The sequence below is a fragment of the Electrophorus electricus genome, chromosome 13 (assembly GCF_013358815.1).
Source record: "Electrophorus electricus isolate fEleEle1 chromosome 13, fEleEle1.pri, whole genome shotgun sequence".
Lineage (NCBI taxonomy): Eukaryota > Metazoa > Chordata > Actinopteri > Gymnotiformes > Gymnotidae > Electrophorus > Electrophorus electricus.
In genome coordinates, this window is record NC_049547.1 from 10,497,062 (window position 1) to 10,518,959 (window position 21,898).

General features: G+C 45.5%; 2 protein-coding genes across 22 annotated transcripts in view; one reads left to right on the forward strand and one right to left on the reverse strand.

Moving 5' to 3' along the window:
* The first annotated feature begins 117 nt into the window (after positions 1-117).
* fzd3b (frizzled class receptor 3b) lies at positions 118-16,609 on the forward strand. Of its 5 annotated transcripts, XM_027011946.2 has the most exons (8): positions 118-189; positions 318-445; positions 1,306-1,942; positions 9,420-9,616; positions 9,971-10,988; positions 13,353-13,501; positions 13,716-13,937; positions 14,098-16,609. In XM_027011946.2, the coding sequence occupies exons 3-8, from the start codon at positions 1,688-1,690 to the stop codon at positions 14,312-14,314; spliced, it is 2,058 nt and encodes a 685-aa protein (XP_026867747.1). In that variant the 5' UTR covers positions 118-189; positions 318-445; positions 1,306-1,687; the 3' UTR covers positions 14,315-16,609. The 5 variants fall into 5 exon arrangements, with proteins under 5 accessions (XP_026867747.1, XP_026867749.1, XP_026867751.1 ...); XM_027011948.2 differs by having other exon boundaries at positions 141-445; positions 1,371-1,942; XM_027011949.2 differs by lacking the exon at positions 318-445 and having other exon boundaries at positions 171-189; positions 1,371-1,942.
* The window catches only part of cdc42bpaa (CDC42 binding protein kinase alpha (DMPK-like) a), a 51,682-nt gene continuing 45,573 nt past the window's right edge, over positions 15,790-21,898 (reverse strand). For 7 of the 17 annotated variants that reach the window (XM_035532582.1, XM_035532587.1, XM_035532584.1 and 4 more), the window contains 2 exons: positions 20,975-21,138; positions 20,307-20,654 (listed from right to left, as the gene is read on the reverse strand). In XM_035532582.1, coding sequence (XP_035388475.1) covers positions 20,400-20,654; positions 20,975-21,138 — 419 coding nt within the window. In that variant the 3' untranslated portion in view covers positions 20,307-20,399. Of the gene's footprint in view, positions 19,124-20,296; positions 20,655-20,771; positions 20,786-20,974; positions 21,139-21,898 lie in introns of those variants that run through there. The other 10 variants (XM_035532600.1, XM_035532601.1, XM_035532595.1 and 7 more) reach the window with 5 other exon arrangements.

Genomic DNA, 21,898 nt, shown 5'->3' on the forward strand with positions numbered 1-21,898 from the left:
TCTTACTGATATTTTCAGTAAAATCACTGATTAGAAAACAGGTTTGCATTTATGCAGCTGCCCCGCACCTCCTTTGCCCTCTGGCTCCATCCCTGGGGCATGCGCAGTAAGTTGAAGGTGGGGCCTATCCGTAGGGGAGGGGGAGTTTCGGTCGGAATATGCAAAGCAAGCAGGAGTGTAGCTGTTCATGTGAGTGTTTCGGGCAATTAACGCTATTTTGAGTAGTTTTCTGTTGCATCGTAACGCGACTCTGTGGGCAAACAAACTCGCTTCTGTTGTCTATTCAGTGTGGACTTGACTGTGTGGTTTTGCTATAGCCGACGCGCTTCGGTCTAGAAGACGCGTTTGGGAGGTCGGACCTGCTGCGGGGATCCAGACGGGAAGACGCGTTGTATTGTCATACAGAGAAACAGCTACAAAAGCTCAAGAATAATGTCAACCAAAGGTAGTTCCGTTTGGATGTTTAACCACGGACTTGTATATTCAGTCACAGTTATGCTTATTTTAATTGTAATTTTAAAAGAGCGCACATTAGTACATTGACCGGGGCTAGCGTGTGAGACTGCACGCTGGATAAAACGTCGTGGATGACATGGATCAACTGAAGGCTGTAACGACACGTGCTGGACTAGCGTTATTAAGTAGTAACGATCAAATTAGAAACTTAAGTTCTCTTTCCCTCGCGGTTATTGTATTTGTCACGTGAAAGGACAGTTGGAATTGTCTGGTACTAGTCTGTAGTAATTATAATAATTATTATCATTACTATTATTAGTAGTAGTATTAGTATTAGTACTCGTAATAGTAGTGGTAGTAGCGTATCTGTTAACTGATGTTTGGATTTTATGATCAGGAAGGTATTGATTTCAAAGCATTTCAGTTAGTCTTCAAAACAGTGTGTAATGTTCCGCTGCAGTGGTGATTGGGGTGGGGGACGTGTGTGTGCACACTTACACAAACGTGTCGCGAGGGGGAGGGGTTGGTTTACACGAGCTACAGTAATTCGCTTTTAACACAGTGGAGATTGATGGAGGGCTTGGGTTACACGGTCGGAGTGTAGGAAAGGCGGAGACGCTGGCCAGGACTCTTCTGGGGTGTGGGAAGGCTGTGCGCCGGAATTACAGCTATAACTGCAAAGTCGGACACGTCGTTTCTGCTACGGTTGGAGGTCTGGGTGACTTGGAGCAAATTTGAATTCTTCGAATTGTTTTTGTAATAGAGTTGAAATATGTTCTGAAGCTTTATGAAGTATTTAGATGTCATTTCACTTTTAATATGGTTTTATAACGTTGTTTCATGTCGCAGGTGCAGCTAGACATATTCACCTGCAGTATATTGAGGGACCTGTGTTCTGGCGTGCCATTTTTCAGCACCCATGAAGACAGAATCTTTCTGGAGGACAACACTTCGACTTACCTTGTGTACTGAGGCAAAGCCGAAACTCTTTAAGGTGGCCGATCAAAGCGTGCCCACACGGAGGAAGGAGATCGACACGTCGGCTCACCCATGAAGACCTCCTGAGCAAGCAGTCTGGACTCTCCTTAGTGGGGGATGGAAACAGCAGGCCGGTCCAGCACACCTCCTCGACTCTGTGAGTGTGGTGGATACCTGTCAGGAGGTAACTAAGCTCAGAGGCCAGACTTACGCCCGCTCCTGGTCTCACCTTGCTGTCTTCAGTGAGTCAAGGATGGGATGTGCGACAGTTTCACCAGTGCCTGCATGTGGCGCCCGAGAGAGGGGGGCGGTGGTCCTCTGGCTGCTCCTAGCTTCCTCTCTGTTTGTGTGCAACTCTGCCATTCTTGTGGACTCAGCAGAGAGTCACAGCACGTTCACCTGTGAGCCCATTGGTCTACGCATGTGCCAGAATCTTCCTTACAACATCACCTTCATGCCCAACCTGCTGGAGCACTACGACCAGCAGACAGCTGCCCTGGCCATGGAGGTAATCAGCTCCCACTCACTTTGCCTGTTACTGCTGTGTTTATCCGTGTGGGCAGGTGAGGGAAAATCAGGGTTGCCATGGAGCTTGTTGTTGTGTAAGCATCTGGTTTGTCAGGCTGCACCGACTCACAGGCAAAAGTGTTGCAAATGGAGCTTTCAGGCAAAACCATTCTGAAATGTAAGGTAGAGCTGTACTTTTTTTACATTGTTTTTAAGTGTAGTTGAGAGCAGAGCTGTCCTCTTAACAGCTATCGGTCCGTGTGGTGCCGGGCTGCTGGAGTTACAAGGGGGATGTCTCTCTTTGCAGTGGATCCATATTTTATTGAAAGTATTCATGAGATTGACTGCCTTCTCATCCTGAATTGTTTTTGTGTGTGTGCGTTTTTGTGTGTGTGTAATTAGAATAGTCATTATGAATTTACAGTCAGTCGATATGTAATATTTAAATGTCGACTGATTTTATTTTTTGTTTGCTATTTTGTTGTATCCATGTAGTGGTGTACCATTATGAACATTTTTGGTTCACATCAGAACCAAATAATGCTATTTGTTCTGCAGGAAAAGACGCAAAGAAATGAAACGGAAAACCAAATGCAGGATTTCTTCCAATGATTGGTTTGAGTCATTTTCAGTGGCCATATGGTAAATGAACAAACTGTCGATGAGATTTTTGTAACTGTTAATGGCATCTAACTCTTCGAGTTGTAATGTCAAGGAAAGCAGTGGCAGTACTCGAGTGCTATGCACCACCTCCCCCATGCTCTCCTGGACTTGGCTCAGGAGTGGCATCCTCACTGAATGATGCTTTATGCTGGGTATAGGGAGGGAGGGGTAATGGTGCCAGCTAACATTCTTCACCATTGCTAACTGCCTCATAATCTGTTCGGAGGCCTACAATGTCTGGATTGACTGGGGGTACTGAGCGATTCTCTTTCTTCCATTACTCTAGTCAATTAAGCCCAGTGCGAAGCACTTGCCCTGCCGTCTAAAGGCACAACAGAGTGCCCACTGTCACATGACTGTGGCCTGCATGGTCACATGGCTGCCCTTAAAGCGGGGTGGCAGAAAGGCCCATGCCTGTTCATCTGTCACCAGTGCGCTGCAAGTACCAAACCCCCCCGCCGACCCCCCGGATCTGTATACATCACTCAGGACTCAGGAGATGTTCTGTTCACCGAGAAACGAGAGCCGAACAGGAGGCCAGTCCTGTGAGACAAACCTCCCCCTCCTCAAGTTTCACTGTAGCAGTACACAATGTTAATGAGAAAGGGAGGTGTGTCTGACCAGGCTGTAGATGAAAAATGGGGATTGATGTTCTGTGTGTGCAGCATAGCACTGTCAGGACTGTTTGAGCTGCTGAACATAGGCTAAAGTCTCTGGGTTTTGTATTCGAGATTGCACAGTGGGAGGTTGAAGCAAATGAAGCAATTTTCATTAATACTAATGAAGAGAAATATGGCTACCTCTTTTGCATCATAATTTTACAGTTGCTGAATAGGGTGGTGATTCTGCAGGATAAGAAGCAATAGCAAATGCAATGTATGGAAAAACATAAATATAGATGACCCATGTCTAATGGACATATTTCAGCACATGACCTATGAATCAGACCACTAGGCTCGGGGGGGGGGGGGGGGGGGCATTATCCTGTTCACACACCACCCTAAGATCATGCACGATGGTTCTCAGACCGCCTCTCACCCCCCACAAGCTCCAGATAGGTCCTGATTGATATTGTTTAAGAGTAGCATCTAAATGACATGCTGCTGGGATTGTGGTTGGCTGTCTACCTTCTCTTCCCGCAATTAGCCATTACAATGAACGTCTCATGGCCTTGTAACATTCCAAATCAAAACTTTTTCAGTACACTGGAAATTACATCGATGTGTGCTTGGCATTTCCAGTGTTGATTGGGCTGTGGGGCTGCCTGGCCTGAGGGGCTGGTTGGCCTGAGGGGCTGGTTGGCCTGTAGGGCTGACTGAAGGGCCATGAGCTGGAGCTGATGCAGTGGAGGTGCACTGCAGTCAGAGTGAGGTCACTCTTAGTTTGTGCAGAAAAAGATGAGCTTCCAGATAGTAGAACGCTTGCATGGACGGTCTGAGGTGGAATTCATGACTCTGCTTGTCTTTGTTGATGTTTTTGTTAGGTTACCAAAACGGAGTATCTTCAGTCATTCTGTGTGCAGTAAACTGTTCAAATCTTCCTCCCCAATTCCCACTAACCCATTTTGTAAAATTCCTGCTGGGCTGCCACATCCCATCTCTGACCACTGACTGACTAAACCACAAAATTGAGTTTGCTGGACATAATGCCACTCAGACCTTCCGCACTCAACTAACATGATAGCTGGCTTGCAGATATGAACATATTCATAGAGGCAGGCTGAGCGCATTCAGGTCCAGAGAGAAAAACTGCCGATAGTAAGGGGACATGGGACAGTACACTACCATTTTTGTCCATTTTCCTTCAGTCAGGTGTTGTGTTGATGGCTGTTGACACGGTAATGTTAAGGCATTTGAACTGTCCCATTTGTTTCATCTTTACATTTCATTTAGTTGTAATGACTACAGTATTTTTAGTCTCTTCGCTAGTCTCTGCTTACAGTTGCACTGCTTACAGTTCACCTCCGTGTGTGATAGACCAAGAATATCCTCCCCCACTTAACTGGAATTGGAGGGTGTAGCTATGGAAACAGGCCTTAATTGTGTCAGAAAAGCACATGCATTACCGCTCTCAGGAGGTGGTCTCTCCCAGCGACCTCCGACCCCGGAGGATGAGGACTCATCAAAGCTCTAACCCTTTAAGTCGGCCCCTTTTTCCGCATCAGCGGTTGCCATGGCAGTGCTGGTGGTAAAGGCAGGGGAAGAATGCTGTGCTGAGATGAGTGGAGCGGAGGAAGGCCGTCTGAAGGCCATTCAGGGGCGGCTGAATGACGGGAGCAAGGCACTGTGGGAGCTCTCTGTCCTTTCTCTCCCCTCTTTCTTCTTTAAGACTGAGGAAAGGGTGAAGATTAAGAAAATAACTCTCCATTTGGTGGGTTGCCCCATTCAGGGCTGGCAGCGCTTTTCACAGCTGTGCGCTGGGAGGAGTCTGCCCTGAGGTTGTCAGGCCATGCAGATGGACTGGCTCTCAGTCCCTCAGCCAGGCTGCGTCTGTCTCTCAGCATGTCCCCCGCACACTGCGCTTTACTGGCCCTGGCTGGTGCTGCCGGCGCCGTGTGGCTGACGTCATTCTCATCTCTGTGTTCCTCCGCATGCATCCTCGTATGGGAGCGCACCAGCCCTGACACCGTGGTCTGACTCAGGAGAGAAGAGGCTGTTGCATGTAGATGCTGCAACAGCTATTTTCTTTGCAAGCTACAATCAAACTGGGATTCTTTATGTAGGAATGAATAAATCCACTTATTCAAGGTCAAACCTATCAGCTTGAAATATGCTATGACTCTAGGCTCAGTGAACGCTATAATGTAGCAGCCCTGGTATCATGCGAACCCTCATTAAAGACTCAGGATTGCAGGGTCTGTCGTGTGAACAGGCATTGCTGATGTGCACTGGAATAATATTTAGTGACAGTTCTAGGAAGGTCCTGGGGGCAGAATTACCGGGTACATATACCAGGAAGGGTGTGTGAATCAAGGCTAATGAGGGCCCAGACACACCCACCCTCCACCCAGTAGGGAAAAATGTCAAGTTCTCGGTCTAAATAGTCAGATTCTTTAGACAGTCTAATCCTGGGCAAAGCCACACACATGCTTGCTGTGAAAGTCAGCAAACAGACTTTTCCAGCAGCAGAAGCATTAAAGCTAGAGGGAGAGAAAGAGGAGAAGAGGAAAGGGGGGGGTTCTTCACAGGCACAGGGCCCGTAGTCATCTCCCTCAGCCAGGATGAGATTACTGGACTTGTCAGTCAAGCATGGAGCAGACACCTCATTACAGAAAACTCTCTCGCCCCAGTCTCTCTCTCTCTCTCTCTCTCTCTCTCTCTCTCTCACACTCTCTCACTTTTTATCCATGTATAACTTCTTCTCCCACGTTCCTACTCATAAGTCTGTCATTGAGTGGCTGTAACTTGATAGCCGACCTCAGTATTGCTTTCGATTATGCTGGAACAGGTGGATGTTTTAGTGTTTCATTTTTACATCATGTATGTGAATGTGCCCATGTAGGCCAGCACGCAGCCAGTCATACGCTTAGGAGGGCTTTCAACGCCAGCCTTCGAGCAGGGGATTCTTTATATAAATCACACGGCAGACGGAGGAAAAAACAAGCTGAAACTTAATCTGTCCATTGAGGTGCTTGAGGAGGAGTGTCTGCTGGCATCTGTGAAAGACAAATGCGTTCTTTTTCACTCCTGCCAAAAAAGTGAACCAAACCGCGACTCCCCGCACCCGCCCCTGGACCTCCTCCACAGTCTGGCCTTCCTGGCGTGGTTGTTAAGTGTTCACAATCACTGCAGAGATGTTTTAATTACCCACTACCATTTTAGGCATGCTGATTAAAGTACATTATATGCCTGTCTTTGCATTTCACAAATATGTGAGTCAATCCCCATTCTTCCAGCACCTTCTTTTGCTATAAGAACAGTGTGCGTTTTCCTCTTTCTCATAGAGAATGCTGCAGTTATTTACATCACGCGTGCCCCTGTGCTTAGTTTATTCGTTTAGAGAATCAGCACTGGCGCCGAGAAAGGTAGATTTTAATTGATACGTGTTAGGCTCTTTGTTTAAACCATTTAACCCAAATGTTCTGTTTATGTAACAAGGTCAAATGCAGTCTGGCATAATTTGTATTACACTGAAGACTAAGAGAGGGAGAGACAGGAATATGCATCGAGTGTTGCCTCCACTGGTTGTGTGGGCACAGCTTCCTGCTGGTAGAGAGGTTGTTGCAGGGTTAATAGGGATAGCTCCCCCACCGATGAACAACAGCAAAACACTCACTTTTTGAGCAGTGACACAGTGGACACAGACTCAGAGGCATCCGTGTATTTACAACACACACTGATGTAAAATGTGCTTATGAGCAACTCTGTGCAGCTTATGCAGGTGAGCCTCTTCCAGAGCCACCGAGTCCCGAGCCCGAGACCCAGAGTTGCTGAGGCTTTTTAGTTCAGAGCTCCAAAAGCAGCACACTTTTACATCCATTTTGAAGGAGAGCAGTGCTTCTTTTCCTGCTGGTTGATGGTTGCACCTGCTGGTTTTAGTAGAATTGTCTCTCCTTGTTTTTGAATGCAATTTTTGTCTTGTAAGTGCAGAACTAAGGAGCTTTAGTCCTCATTTGCAGAGCACAGGACTGCAATCTATTATATGCTCTTGTCCTACAACCTCAGTCTCATGCCTAAAAAAAAGAACACTCATAAGGTCTACACTGCGTTGCTTCCATTAGCTCTTGCAACTTATTAGAACTACTGGACATGTATGTAAGACATTCTGAGCTTCGCTGGAGTATCTGACTCAGGCCTGCTTCTTTCCTGAGGATGACACAGAAAATCAACAGAACAAGAATAGGAGAGAAAATGTCAGCACTCTCCTGGCTGTTCCAACAGCTGTGCGGCAGGGGCAGGCTCATGATGTCAGCATGTGTGGTAGGGGCAGGACTGTAAGCTGATTGTGTTGTTTTGATCTCTCTATATTCTGGCTGTTCAAGCAGTAGGCTGAATGTTTCATGACCTACTCTAAATATTGATGTGATACTCTAAATATTTCTGATATCTTATTTGCTAAATATTTTTTTGGGACTCTGGTTTTAAGGCCAGACATGTCTTCAGGCTCCTTGTGGTGAAAATGTTTGGATTTTTAGCACTGAAAATTTAAAAGAACGACTGGTGAGAGAATGGAGAAGTTTACATAGGCCAGAGATGTGAAAATAGATTCATAGATGTGTGTGTGTGTGTGGGTGGGTGGCTGTGGGTGTTTGTGTGGGGGGAAGGGTTGTGTGTGTGTGTGTGTGTGTGTGTGTGTGAGAGAGAGAGTGCGCGTGCATATGTGTGTGAGTGTTTCCATCTCTTCAGTGTCACTCAGGCCAGCAGGGCAGTGACCAAGGGCCAGACCTCAGCAGGAAGTGTTTGTGTATTGGCTGGCCCCAGGTGGAAGGCCTTTGTTCACTCCTACACAGATTTGCATATTAATGCCCAACTCCACAGCTGCTTTGTCTCCCAGCATGCACTTGTCTCCTCAGGGACACAAAAGCGCAATTGGAGCCGCCCACGGGCTGGTGACCCTGGGCAAGGGGCATTGGGTTACAGTACTGCAACAACTTCCTGCTTGTAGACAAATCTGCAGAAATGTTTCTCTGCATAGCTTTTTCTGTGATTCTAAGCACTCTTGTACGTTTGCTGTATGTCACACTGGACAAGATGCTGCAGCTGAAATTTTGACCGAATTCCATGACAGATCTCACTTTGATCTCACTTGTGCTGAAGGTCAGACTATACAGAAAATGCTTTCTGTTGATAAACTCCATGATGCCAGAAAATTATGACATTCTGTTTGTCATTCATATGTGACAGAGCCCATAGAATAGTAATGCCAAGGTTTTATCTTGAAAAAAACAAAGCACAACACTGCAAGATTTTGGATCAGACTTTCTGTCACGGACACAAGATAATCATAGTGTTTGGATGCAGAGGCATGAGGAGGTCCATGGAGAATGACACATTACACGCCCCAAAGACCACACAGTTAAACTCATCACCAAAGAATCCTTTCACAATTTGCGATTGTCGTCTGTGAAAGCATAATCATTATAAAGCTGGCTTAAAAGGTCGTAGGCGCTGGATTTTCACTGGGATAAGCATGCACTGCAGAGAACAAGATTTAAACCACTGTGTCTTTAAGCAGTTGCGTTTATATAGCTGTAGAAATGCTGCACATCATATTATATATGTATATATTATATATGTATATATTATTTATATATATATATATATATATATATATACACACACACACACATTTTATTTATATATATATATAAACTCCACCAGGGTGTGTTTGCCTAGTAGACAAGGGGCTCTGTCAGTGGCGGTGCATTGGCGCTGACATCTTGCTACATGCTTCTCTGAGAGCGGTGTGTGGTGATGTGTGTGTGGTGATGTGTGTGTGTGTGTGTGTGTGTGTGTGCTGCTCTGAGAGCGGTGTGTGGTGATGTGTGGTGGTCTGAGATCAGTGTGTGGAAGTAAGTGGTGGTCTCAGAGCAGTCCGTGTGGAAGTGTGTGGTGCTCTGAGACTGGCACGTGGTGATGTGTCATTGTGTGGTGGTGTGTGACTCCGTGCCTGTGTGTGGTAGTGTGTGGCACCGTGAGTGACTCCGTGCCTGTGTGTGGTAGTGTGTGTCAGTCTGTGGCACCGGGTGTGACTCCGTGCCTGGGTGTGTCAGTGTGTGTCAGTGTGTGGCACCGTGTGTGACTCCGTGCCTGTGTGTGGTAGTGTGTGTCAGTGTGTGGCACCGTGTGTGACTCCATGCCCGTGTCTCTCCTCAGCCGTTCCATCCCATGGTGAAGCTGCAGTGCTCTCCAGCCCTGCGGCCCTTCCTGTGCTCCCTCTATGCCCCCGTGTGTGCTGAGTATGGCCGCGTGGCCTTGCCTTGCCGTGCGCTCTGCACACACTCCAGGAGGGACTGCCAGAAGCTCATGGACATGTTCGGTGTGTCCTGGCCTGAGGAGATGGACTGCAACAGGTTTGGCAGACTGGGCTTTGGGCCTGGGAAACTACTTGACAACCTCGAACATAACTGGAGGGTTTTGTTTTGTGTTTTTTTTGCTTTACTGGAAAACCTCTGTGAAATAGTAGAGGTGGCTGATAACACCTAAAAAATCACAGAGCTAGTTATTTGAATTTTTTTGAAAAAATGTTAAAATAATTAATGAGTATCAAAATACAATAAAAATGTGTGACGTTGTATATATTCAGATAACGCCGACACAGAGCCAAAAAGGGAATATCTAAACCAGAGCGGATCATGGTGAAGCCACATAATTCCATTTCTCTAGACAATTCCTAATAACAATATAACGTGTGTGTCTGGCCCCAGATTTCCGGACTGTGACGAGCCATACCCTCGTGCTGAGGACCTGCTGACCAATACGAACACCACGGACCACTCGACTAAAGCTGTGCAGCGGGACTACGGCTTCTGGTGCCCCCGCGAGCTGAAGGTGGACCCAGAGCTGGGCTACTCGTTCCTGGGCGTGCGCGACTGCTCGCCCCCCTGCCCCAACATGTACTTCCGCCGCGAGGAGCTCACCTTCGCCCGCTACTTCATCGGGGTGGTCTCCATCGTCTGCCTGTCCGCCACCCTCTTCACCTTCCTCACCTTCCTCATCGACGTGACGCGCTTCCGCTACCCCGAGCGGCCCATCATCTTCTACGCCGTGTGCTACATGATGGTGTCACTGGTGTTCTTCCTGGGCTTCCTACTGGAGGACGGCGTGGCGTGCAACGCGGCCAGCCCCGCCCAATTCAAAGCCTCCACCATCACGCAGGGCTCGCACAACAAGGCCTGCACGCTGCTCTTCATGACCCTCTACTTCTTCACCATGGCGGGCAGCGTCTGGTGGGTGGTGCTCACCATCACCTGGTTCCTGGCCGCCGTGCCCAAGTGGGGCAGCGAGGCCATTGAGAAGAAGGCGCTGCTGTTCCATGCCAGTGCCTGGGGCGTGCCGGGCGTGCTCACCGTGGCCCTGCTGGCCATGAACAAGATCGAAGGCGACAACATCAGCGGTGTGTGCTTCGTGGGGCTGTACGACGTGCACACGCTGCGCTGGTTCCTGCTGGCACCCCTCTGCATGGACGTGCTGCTCGGGGTGGCCCTGCTGCTGGCCGGCATCATGGCTTTGAACCGCGTCCGCATGGAGATCCCCCTGGAGAAGGAGAACCAGGACAAGCTCGTGAAGTTCATGATCCGCATTGGCGTGTTCTCCATCCTCTACCTGGTGCCCCTGCTGACGGTAGTGGGGTGTTACCTGTACGAGCAAGCCTACCGCTCGGTGTGGGAGACCACCTGGGTGCAGGAGCGCTGCAGGGAATACCATATCCCCTGCCCTTACCAGGTAACCGCATCGCACCGCTCTCATAGCCAGTCATAAACCTGCCTGCGCTCTCTGTAACAGGACCAGCCCAACTGAGCCACATGCATTTAACCACATATTGGTATTGTCTTGTGCATTTTACCTTCACCGCGCATGAAAAATGTTTTCTTTTGCTTTTTGTTTTTGTTTGTGTGTATGTAATTTTTTAAAAATGTTTTTTGATAACGGCTGAATATTTCAAGACCTGCACAGAGACATCCTGGTTAGGGCTTCATTTGTGTGGCTGGTTGAAAAGATGGTGTGATGTGATACACCACAGTGCCGCACAGCATGTTTATGTTACATGTAACGCTAGCCCCTCAGCCTCTTCCAAGAGAACACTGTGAACCGAGTGGAGCTGAGCGTCACATGACCTGTTAACTCCCTCCCTCCCCCGCCTCGCCTCACCTCGCCTCGCCTCTCCCCAGACCCCGTAGGCCAGACTTTTCCTACCTAGCCAGCCGCGGTGTTCCTCTTAGTCACCTACTCCGTGTGAGCCCGACGTGCCTACACGGCTCTTTTCCGCTGATTTACAGAGCATCTGAACAGAGCTGTCTTAGGTGCAGGTGTACTGGTGTGAGCTGGGGGAGGATGGTGGAAGCAGCTCTCTGTCGTGCTCCTGCATTTCTGTTTGCTCTCTTTCATCGGCAGGCTTGTCAGGTCACGCTTTACTGCACGCGTTGTGTGTCGGGGCTCTGTAGTTGTTTGGTGAGGAGAGCTAAAGGGAGAGTTGTTTGATGTGGGTTTAGCGTAGAGACCATAATCAAGAAGCGGCCTGCGCGCGCACACACGCACGCACGCACACACACACACACACACACACACACACACACACACACATACAGACAGAGTGTGCTGCAGTATGATTAGAAGGTGCTGATGGCCTGTCATTATCTCAGCAATTTCATAAAGAGAAAAGTGGTTTGTTCCCAAAGCCCAATGAGGCTATCCAGTAGTGCACCAGTACCTGCAATCACCCCTGTATCCTCAGTCTAGCCTCAGTCTTAAACTAAATCAGCCTTAACCTAAATCGAACTTCATCTATCTGAAGACTCACCTCAAGTGTAGTGTCAGTCTAAACCAGAATCCTGTCAGACACGAAGACTCAATCTAACAATCTAATGTCTGAGAGGCCCCGAGTGGGAGGATCTGACACATGGTGTGTGTTTCTGCCCTCTCTGCGGCTGAAGAGGATCTCTAGTGTGTGTGTGTGAATTAAAAAGAAGGCTTTCAGTGGCCAGGGAAGGACTTGGCATGGCTCATCACAAGCCTCCACTAGCTGTTAACATAAGCAGGGTCCAGCAAACAGGCCAAGGGCTAATGAAACCTTATACTGGTGAATCTGCTTTGAAACAAAATGAATTCATAGAATGAATGCAAGTTGTGAAAGTGTAATTTAGCGTGCTTAATATGAGTATTAATATACATCAGTAAATATTTGTCAGCATGCTCAGGTATAGGGCCACACGCTATATCATTTGCTCAAATCACTATTGCAATATCTGCCTTTGCAATACTGATGAATTCTTATAATTAATGACAAATAAAACAAATTCAAACAAACAAACCAATAAATTAACACAGGCCCATCTTTAGCCATGTCAGATCAAACACATACATTTCAAAGCATACCTCAATTTCAATATGTTAAAACATAGCATTCACATGGAGTAGCCGTGGTGTGTATGTGCGTGTGTGTGTGTGTGTGTGTGTGTGTGTGTGTGTGTGTGTGTGTGTGTGTGTGTAAGGCCCATAAAGCCTTGGACGCTGCTCCTCATTTTCTTTTCTGTGTCGCTGATGCATGTCTGTGCTCAAGAATTCAGTTTCATCTTGTCATTGGATAGTTCCCTTTGAAGACCCTACATCTGAACACGTGGTGAACACCCAAGCCTTCTTCTGAGGTTGTGTGTGTGTTCACATGGCTAGTTTAGTGCCCACATGCACAGAAAACAAATGGAACGGAGGGCCGTGGAGAGCACAGAACTGTCTGAAAGCAGTGAGATGTACAGTCTAACTAGGCTGCCACATGTAAAGAGTCTGTTATGGCACACTAAGCACAACAGAAGAGAAAGCCACATTCCACCACAGTGAGGAAGATGGGAGTGAAAAACTAATAAATCACAAAGTGAGAGCCAAATGATGTTTCACACAATATTTTTCCAACCAAACAGTGCACATGAAAGCTTGGAGTGTAGTTAAGTGAAGAGAAAAATGAAACCAAAGAGCACAAAGCTGGTTGAGCAGGCAAGAGCCTTGGGCTGTGAGTAAGGGACAGGCTTTTACAGGAACCCTGAAATCACTCTATTTAATGAGCATGTGTGTGTGTGCGTGTGTGTGTGTTTGTAGGTGGAGCAGGCCAGCAGGCCTGACCTGGTTCTCTTCCTGATGAAGTACCTGATGGTGCTGGTTGTTGGTATCCCTTCTGTTTTCTGGGTGGGCAGTAAGAAGACCTGTTTCGAGTGGGCCAGTTTTTTTCACGGTCGCAGACGCAAAGAGTAAGAACTTTTTTTAAGTTTTGCCCTGAGCTCGTTTATCAAAGAGAAGAATTTAAGGTTACAAACTTATTGGGATGAAATGCCTTCACTGTGCTGTCAGCTCTTATTACTTTAGTCTGCAGGGGAGGCACTTTTCCTTTCTCATTGTGCAGGTCTACACCTCTCTCCCCCTTTATCCTCCATGCTGTCTAACCCCGCCCGGCCCCGGTAACAGCGTGGTAAACGAGAGTCGCCAGGTGCTGCAGGAGCCCGACTTCGCTCAGTGTCTGCTGCGTGACCCCAACACGCCCATTGTCCGCAAATCGCGCGGCACCTCCACGCAGGGCACCTCCACCCATGCCTCTTCCACCCACCTGGCCATGCTGGATGACGTGCGCAGTGTCCACAGCAAGATGAGCAGCTACCATGGCAGCTTGCACCGATCTCCTGACGGCAGGTGGGGCCTGTGTGTGTGTGTTGGGATGGAAGATTGTTTATTTATGTCAGTATGCTTGAGATTGACAACTGATGGAGCGCTAATCGGAACGTTATGTAATTATTGTTGTATCTCATGCAGTCTGTTTTCTGAGAAAACCCGTTTAATTTTTCCCCCACAGGTACACTCCGACCAGCCACAGAGGCACGGAGGAACGACCACCGTACGGGAGCATGCCCCGCCTTACTGAGCAGTTATCTCGTCACAGCAGCCTCCACCAGCTCGACAGCCAGTCACAGCACGGCAGTGCGCGGGACTTGGCCAATCCTCTGCCCACCAACATAACGCATGGCTCCAGTATGAACCACATGGAGGAGCAGGATGGAGCAAGCGCGTAATTCCTACAGACGACTGTTTCCAGACACTGTTTACACTGGCCTCGTTGTCCACTCAGGGCTTGGACCTGAACTCTTGTACTGTATGCTTTTGGAAGAAGAGATTCCCGGCTCTGTATGAGCAGAAGACCTCACCCATCCAGGTGCGCCATAGGTGTGGTTTACACACACAGGATCATCATCCTAGGAGATATGATGCTGGTCTGGCCACTGCCTCAGGCTTCAGACTGCTAATGGTCTGCGATACACCTGTGTAAGAGCAGACGGATACTGTGATGGGAGTGAGTAGAAACTGACTCAGCAATGGGACTCTGCCCCCTGCTGAGTGACTGCAGTGTGGCAGTAGGGTCAAGCCATCCTCACAGCAGATACAGAACCAGCTCCTCTCGGTTTTCTGCGAGTCCTTACACCCAAAGCCAAGGGCAGAAAAAAGAAATAGGAAAATTTTGGTCAAGGGTACTGTCCACCTTGGCAGCTATGTGCCTCTGGCAAGTGACTGCATGTATTCCTCTGTGCTTGTTGGTAGAGTGGACAGATAGAGAGTGGGCATGCCCATATGATGCATCCCATTTGTGTATGCTGTGTGTGTATGTTGAACTGCAGCTCTCCAGTAAACCTCCCCACCAGTGGCTGTGTAGTTGTGTTCCCCCACAGCCCCTGCTGTGACCTACCTCGTCAGCTCAGAGCGCCCACGTACGCCTTTTCTCAGTGGACTTACCGCTGTGTTCGGTTTCGCTAGCCTGAAACTCTCTCTCTTCTTCTGCCCGCAGCAATCTATATGCAAAAAGCTTTGGAACCTGAACTTCTGCCTGAGATTTTTGGTGGTCACTTCAGAATGCTATGTGCGCTCCTAGTGCAGGATTGTATTTGTGGTACACTCTAAACCTGTTTGTTCTTCTTCCAGATGCTTATCTGGGACACAAATTTCATACAAATTGAGCTATTTATATCAAGTTAAATAATCAACATTTTCTAATGAGCTGCACCAAGTCAAGCATTCGTAAAGATTAAGCAGCTTAACCCAGAAGCTGGGGAAACTGTCCTGAATGGTTTTTTTTTCTTGCTTGTTGAAAAAGAGATTTAACTTTGTGGTTTTCAGTGCCTGAAAATGTGACTGTGGACCTGAGCTTTGTAAAATGGCCATGTTCAACATGTTCAACAGCTAACGCTTCTACAGTATCTTTGCCTTTAGTCTCCAAAGTACTCAAGCTTCATGGTGAACTCATTTGTCTATGTTGTACAGATGGCAATTTGTGTAGAGGGAAAAAGATTTAGCACTTTAAAAAGTGGCTAGCTATAATGTTGAATGTGTAGATGCTTTTTTGTTCTAGAGTCACAAGATTATCAAATTTCTATGAAGAAATGAACATTGCTAGTTAATTTTAAAGCCCTAATATTTGTCATATATGCCTTTTTTTCTAGTTTATTAACATAAGCTGTTAAAACTAAATGCATCGACATTCATGAGTAAAAATTCGGTTTTGTAACAGCTCCCCATTTTATTGAAATACATCAGTCACGTTATGAGTTGTCAATGTGAACAGAATGGTGGCTAATTAAATAAACTCCATGACATTCCACTTTAAATAAGCATGTGGAAAAAAAAGGTAGTGGGGTCATCCTCTTGTTTACATCCCAAACTTCCACACCACACAGATCAATAGAATATGCTAAAACAAAAAAGTGGCAAAATCCAGCCTTAACATTTAAAACAAGTGAACAAGTGATTACACCCTTGACATGCCAAACTGTACATATTCTTACAAAAAAACAAACCAAAAAAAAAAAAACCACCTCATTGTCTAGAAAATATAATGAATGATATGAAGTAGTAGTTAACAAACAAGGCAGAGTAAACCCTCACTGAAATGCAGGTGTTTTAGCTGTCAATTATCTCTCAGTTCTGCTCTAAATCTAATCCACGTAGCTCTCTACATGGCCCAGCGTTTTTCAGGTTGAGTTCAACTAAGGCACCCCCTCTAATGTTGGCCTCTACATGGCTAAATAACAGTCCTAAAATAAGCCCAGCAACAGGCCCAGCAGTCTCTGAGCCCAAGGCCACGTCTGAGGTCTCCTCTCCCTCACTAGTCCTCAATATAATAAAATAGATCATTGGTTCTAACATACCTGAGTTAACATCTCAAGACAGGTCTCCTGTTATGTTATACCATAATCCTGGTATAAACATTCCACCCATCATAGCCCAAATTCCCCAAAAACACTCTGCATGAAGCTTACATTATGGAGTATGGTCATTTAAATTCAGTGGAAATAAATGTGGCAGTGTCATACCACAAAGTCTAAGGTCCAAAATAATGCTATATATCAACTATTCATTTAAGAGCATATTCTGTCAAGTTTATTGGACTGGTCCACAGTGGGGGAAAAAATATCAATATTTGCATAATGGCAGAGAATATTGTTGTCACTGCAAGAAACCTCAAGAATAAGATGGTTTTGCTTCAATTCCCTCAGCAGATATTCACTCTTGTCCTCCTTTTACACATCTGGGAGTTGATTAAAAAAATTAAAAAACATCATGATTTGTATTTAGGTCAAATAAGTGAGTGACACAAAAGGTGGTATTCTCTGTTGAACTGCTCAGAAGATACAAAAGTTTTCATAGAATTGCGACAATATATGTCAGGAAGAATAACGACCACAATCTGCTTTTTCATTTCATGCTAATGTACATACATTTGTAATCTCAAAAGTCAAATGTGTGCTTTTACATAAAAACTTTTTTATCTACATGTATGACTTGTAAACATATTATAAAATTTGGAATTTGGATCAATTTTGCATTGCTTTCACAGCCTTAATGACTGGACCCTAGTTCTGTCTTAAAAGGAAGAGTCAGATCTAAGCAAAATAGGAACTTAGTTTGTCAGGTGAAGGCATAGCAATTAAAATACAGCCAAATCTAGAGCTTAATCACCACTTCATTATGTTGTAGGAGGAATGACAGACATACTTGTGTTGGCCTGCTTTAAGATGAAGTAATGAATGGCTTGCCTCACTAAATTTGAGGTATGTGATATCCAGGGGTACTTGATAGTCTAAGTTTGCATTCTCCATATTCCCTGAACATTTAAAGATGCATCTGCAGATGCACTATTAACACTGAAACTGTTATGATTAATTTTATGATTTGCCATTAGCATCAGAAATAAAACTGACCTTTTTTCCCCTCACTGTCCCCATTGCATCATTACTAGGTACAGGAAGTAGAGGCGGACAGATGCACCAGTGAGATTGAGTTAAAGGCCCTGAATGCTGAGCAGAGGAGAGAAGCACTCCACATCTTAACCAGTTTTTGAATGCTGAATGTCACACAACAGTGACTAAGGTCACTAAACCAGTGGTAATATACATATTGTATATGTACAGATAACCTCATGCTATGTTTGGATTTAAGTGTTCCCGCAAGTAAAAAAAAACAAAAAAAAAAACACATTAAAACAAACATAAAACCAGACAAACAGTAATAACGATTTAACAATAACAACAAAAAACGTCTTTGGAAACAGCATTATTGCTCCAGTAAAGGAACTGTGAAACACACACAGGCAAAGAGAGGATATGGAAAAGGCTGTGAAAGTCTTCAATACATTCACTGCAAGGCTTATGGGACTGTGGGATTACTGTGTTTCTATGCTTATACTATATGCTGTTGTATGTGTTCTCACACACCCACCCACCCACATACATGTGCATGCATATGCCTAGTGTTTATGATTACTATATTTGAACACAGTATTTAAGTGTTTCCCTATTGAATTAGTTCATCCAGCCAGCTACTTGACGTTTTCATAAAACAACGCTGAAATTATTAAATTAAAAGTGGTTGCATCGATGTTCAAAGCTTATGACACACTAAATCAAAAGAAAATAGCCATGTCACTTTTTAAATAGTGTTATTTTTCATAATATATTATACTCTACTTAAACTCTATTTACATTATTAAACTAAATCTAGTTCCACTGAATTCTGAGCTTTACATGAGAAGGATCAGCATGGCACCAGAGATCAGAGGTTAGACTGTAGGGCTGAGGCTTAGAACACTCATCAGCGGTCTTGTCTCCAATACAGAAGTGGTTCTAAGTGTATACAATTTCTAATCCCTCATTCAAATTCACCATGTTTCTAAAAGAAGACCAAGAAATAGTGTCTCTTTTGATCAGAGGTATAAGTGTAGGTACTTCTGTTATTAATACATTAAAAGCTTAAAATAATATTGCCACTGGCAGATAAAAACATTGAACCTGCAAAATCCAAGATTGGGAAAGCACACGTTTCTTTTCTCTTTAGCACAAGACTGTAGAGGGCAAGGGTTTTTTCCTTTCTCCGGTCAGTATAGGCGATTCACCTGGAGAGTTCAGGTGTGTGTCACCCACCTTTTACAAAATGTTATTTAAAAAAAAAAGTGATGCCAAAGCGAGGCTTATAAAGGCTGGAGTGTAGATTAAATGTGTGCATTGTATAAACACAATAACCCAATTATTGCATTTGTACATATTCACAGGCATACACCGACTCCACCCTAAATGTAGTGTAGAAAATTATTCTCAGGAATCCACTCAATCATCTGTCTTTTTTCTTTTACTTAAAGGGAGAGAGGGGTCCTCTGGTTCTGGGAGCTCGGGGCAGGCCGGCCGGGTTTCAGGGTGAAGCCTGGATCAGGTCTCCCAGCCTGGGTGCACGCTACGCTCCAGCGACTGAGTCTTGCTCTTGTGTGGGGATGACGGGCTTGGGGGGCTGCTCAAGTTGGAGCTGTTGGAGGCCGTGGAGTGTCGTGGTGAATCGGAGTCCTGAGGATTTGAGGAAGAACGTTCACGCATTTCTTCTCAACCATTTGCCGTTACCTTGGTTTCCCCCCCCCCCCCAATAACAAATCTGATTTACAATCTTACTCCTGTTGCAAAAAAGAGTAACAATTTGCACCAGGGGGACATTAATGGCCTGGCACAGTATCTGGCACTGCTGCTGTCATTAAGGCAGAGCACCAAGGCTCAAACCAATGCCAGGTAGCGCCGTCTGTTGCCCCTAACAACGAATATGGCAACAGACTGCAATCTTACACAGAGCTTCAAACGAACCTCATGAGAGTTCAGCAGGCTAGAGACAGACCCAATGTAAATAAGACTATAATACAGAATAACTATAGTAGAGACAGGGATAATACAGACTCAATGTGAATTAGACACACTATGATATATACTAACCATAATGGACACAGTCACAGGTACACAAAATTTACCAGAATAAGAATTCCTTAGTCAAAGAGGAATTTACATGATTTAAGACAGACATAGCCTGTCTCAACAAGAGATAAACAGGATGCACTCTAAACACCTTGTCAACTCAATTCGATTCACAGTGTGTCAAAGTGCTTTTTCCCCTCCTGGATGGTGGTTTTTCTTTTATATTCACATTTCTGTAAAAATCCATCCATGTAATTCACCCTAGTGATATGCTATAATTAATTATAGTTCCCTCCAATTTATGATGGCTTCAAGTCAAGTTAAATGTGCCAGTGACCTATTGAATGAAGTATTAGGTAGATCTTTCTACAGGATAATCATTATGACAGTTATGACCACCATTTAGTGTCATTTATTTATCTGACCTGTCACTTAAAGCCAAAGCAGACCCTCTGCACTACCAGTTGACCCTGCCCCAACACACGTGATCCAGCTTATCATCTCATTAACAGGTCTGTCATGTGCTAAATGATGTGCTTGGAAGGGGTAACCTCTTGCACAGAAATTGATTCCCCAGGACCGGAGGTAAAAACCCATCATCAAAATAACAACCTGTTTCTGGAGCTCAGCTGAGACTGGGGTGAACTTAAGATTTTGAGGTCAAAAGGAGCCCAGGAAGAGCTCTACTGGGAACACAGAACACCACAAGACTAAAGCGCTCCGCTTGAGGAAGGATGGAGACGGAGGAGGAGCTGGTAACTGTGTGCTGTTGGCTGTTACCTTTATCTTACTAAGAAGGGTCCTTAATGCTCTTTTCACATCAAAGGTCCTGCCTGTGGGTGAAACTGCCTGCCACCACAGAGAGTCACATATCGACCACACATCATATTGGAACCCCTGCACCCTCCCCAAAAGCACATGTGAGCATGGTGGAACAGCTTGCAGAGTGTGTGTGAGAGAACCATTTGCTGGTGGGAGGACAGCTCTCATTCTGTAGGCACTGTGCCACATCACTCAGCACATGCAAGTGGCGTGAGAGAAATAGTGGCAGGAACTGTTTTAAGATAGGCTTTGGAGTGTGAAATGGAAGCTCTGACCTTTGTATCAACAGCAGGAATGGCATAAATCCAATACTGTGCTTTAGGCAAGAAGACAATTATTATTCTGGCTGCATCCTTATCTAGTGCTATAACTCCCACAGCAACTGCCAAGTGTAGATTAGAATCAAATCAAGCAAGGAATGGCAGGGGTTTACCTGTCAACAACTTTCTGGAAAACAAGTTTATGATATTCCACGCACAGATTCATAAAAAATGTACTAATCACACAAATTATGTCTGCATCTCTTGCAATACTTCTGATTAACATCCGCTTGATTGCTTGGCAGTGATTAAAACTACAGTACTAATTAAATGTCAATACACACACACACACGTACTCATGGCTTCCATCACTTACCTCTCTGTCAAACTGGGAGAGAGGAGCATCGCCTGTACAGTCCATGCCCCCTCCTGATGACAGCGAGCCCCCAGAGGGTGAGGTCATGGTCTGCCGCTGGGCGGAGCTGTAACTCCCGCTGGAGAACTCCCGCCTCAGAGCAGTGCCATTCTGAGAGGAAGATCCTACAAGAGAAAGACCAAGGACTTGCTGAGTTACTTTCCTCTCCATTCCTGCAGCATACAAAGTCTTATCTCCATCTTAAAACCCATGTTTCATCTGGTCACTTTTAGTTGTTCTCTTTAGCTGAAGCAGACCCCTTTGCATACCTGTAGGCATTGAAAGAACAGCCTACTAGGCTGACGCAGTCAGAAAACTGTACTTGCACACTTACAAAAGCTTTTGTTGAACCACACACACAGGCCTCATGGAAGATCATTTTCTTAAATTTCTCATTTTTGTCATAGTCAGTTTGACTGTCACATCAGAATCGGGAAACACTCGCAAGTCCACCAAATCAGAACTAAATGATCCTCGTCGTCAGCTCTGTTCATCACAAGAGTGAGTTTAAACGATTTGTGAAATAGCAAATTTTAGATTTTGAAATCCCTAGTTTCCCTTAGAAGGTTTTGCCCCCTGCCTCAACTGTCCAGATGAGACACTTAAAAATACAGTCTTTCCTGTTTTCAGAGATTAGTAATTAAACACAAATCACTCTGAAACATCTCACCATAGCAAGGTGGTCCATGAGTAAAACCAGATGGGGTCAAATCAAGACAAGACAATATGGGTCATGATAGGTCATCACCTATCAGTCATTACAATAAGCTTACCTGCTCACAATATCAACAATCACCACAAATTGTTAAATTATATAAATTAACTTTAACCGAAGGCTCATCTTTCACTGCGTAGCAAGTCCATGGGCAGCGTGGCCATGGTGCG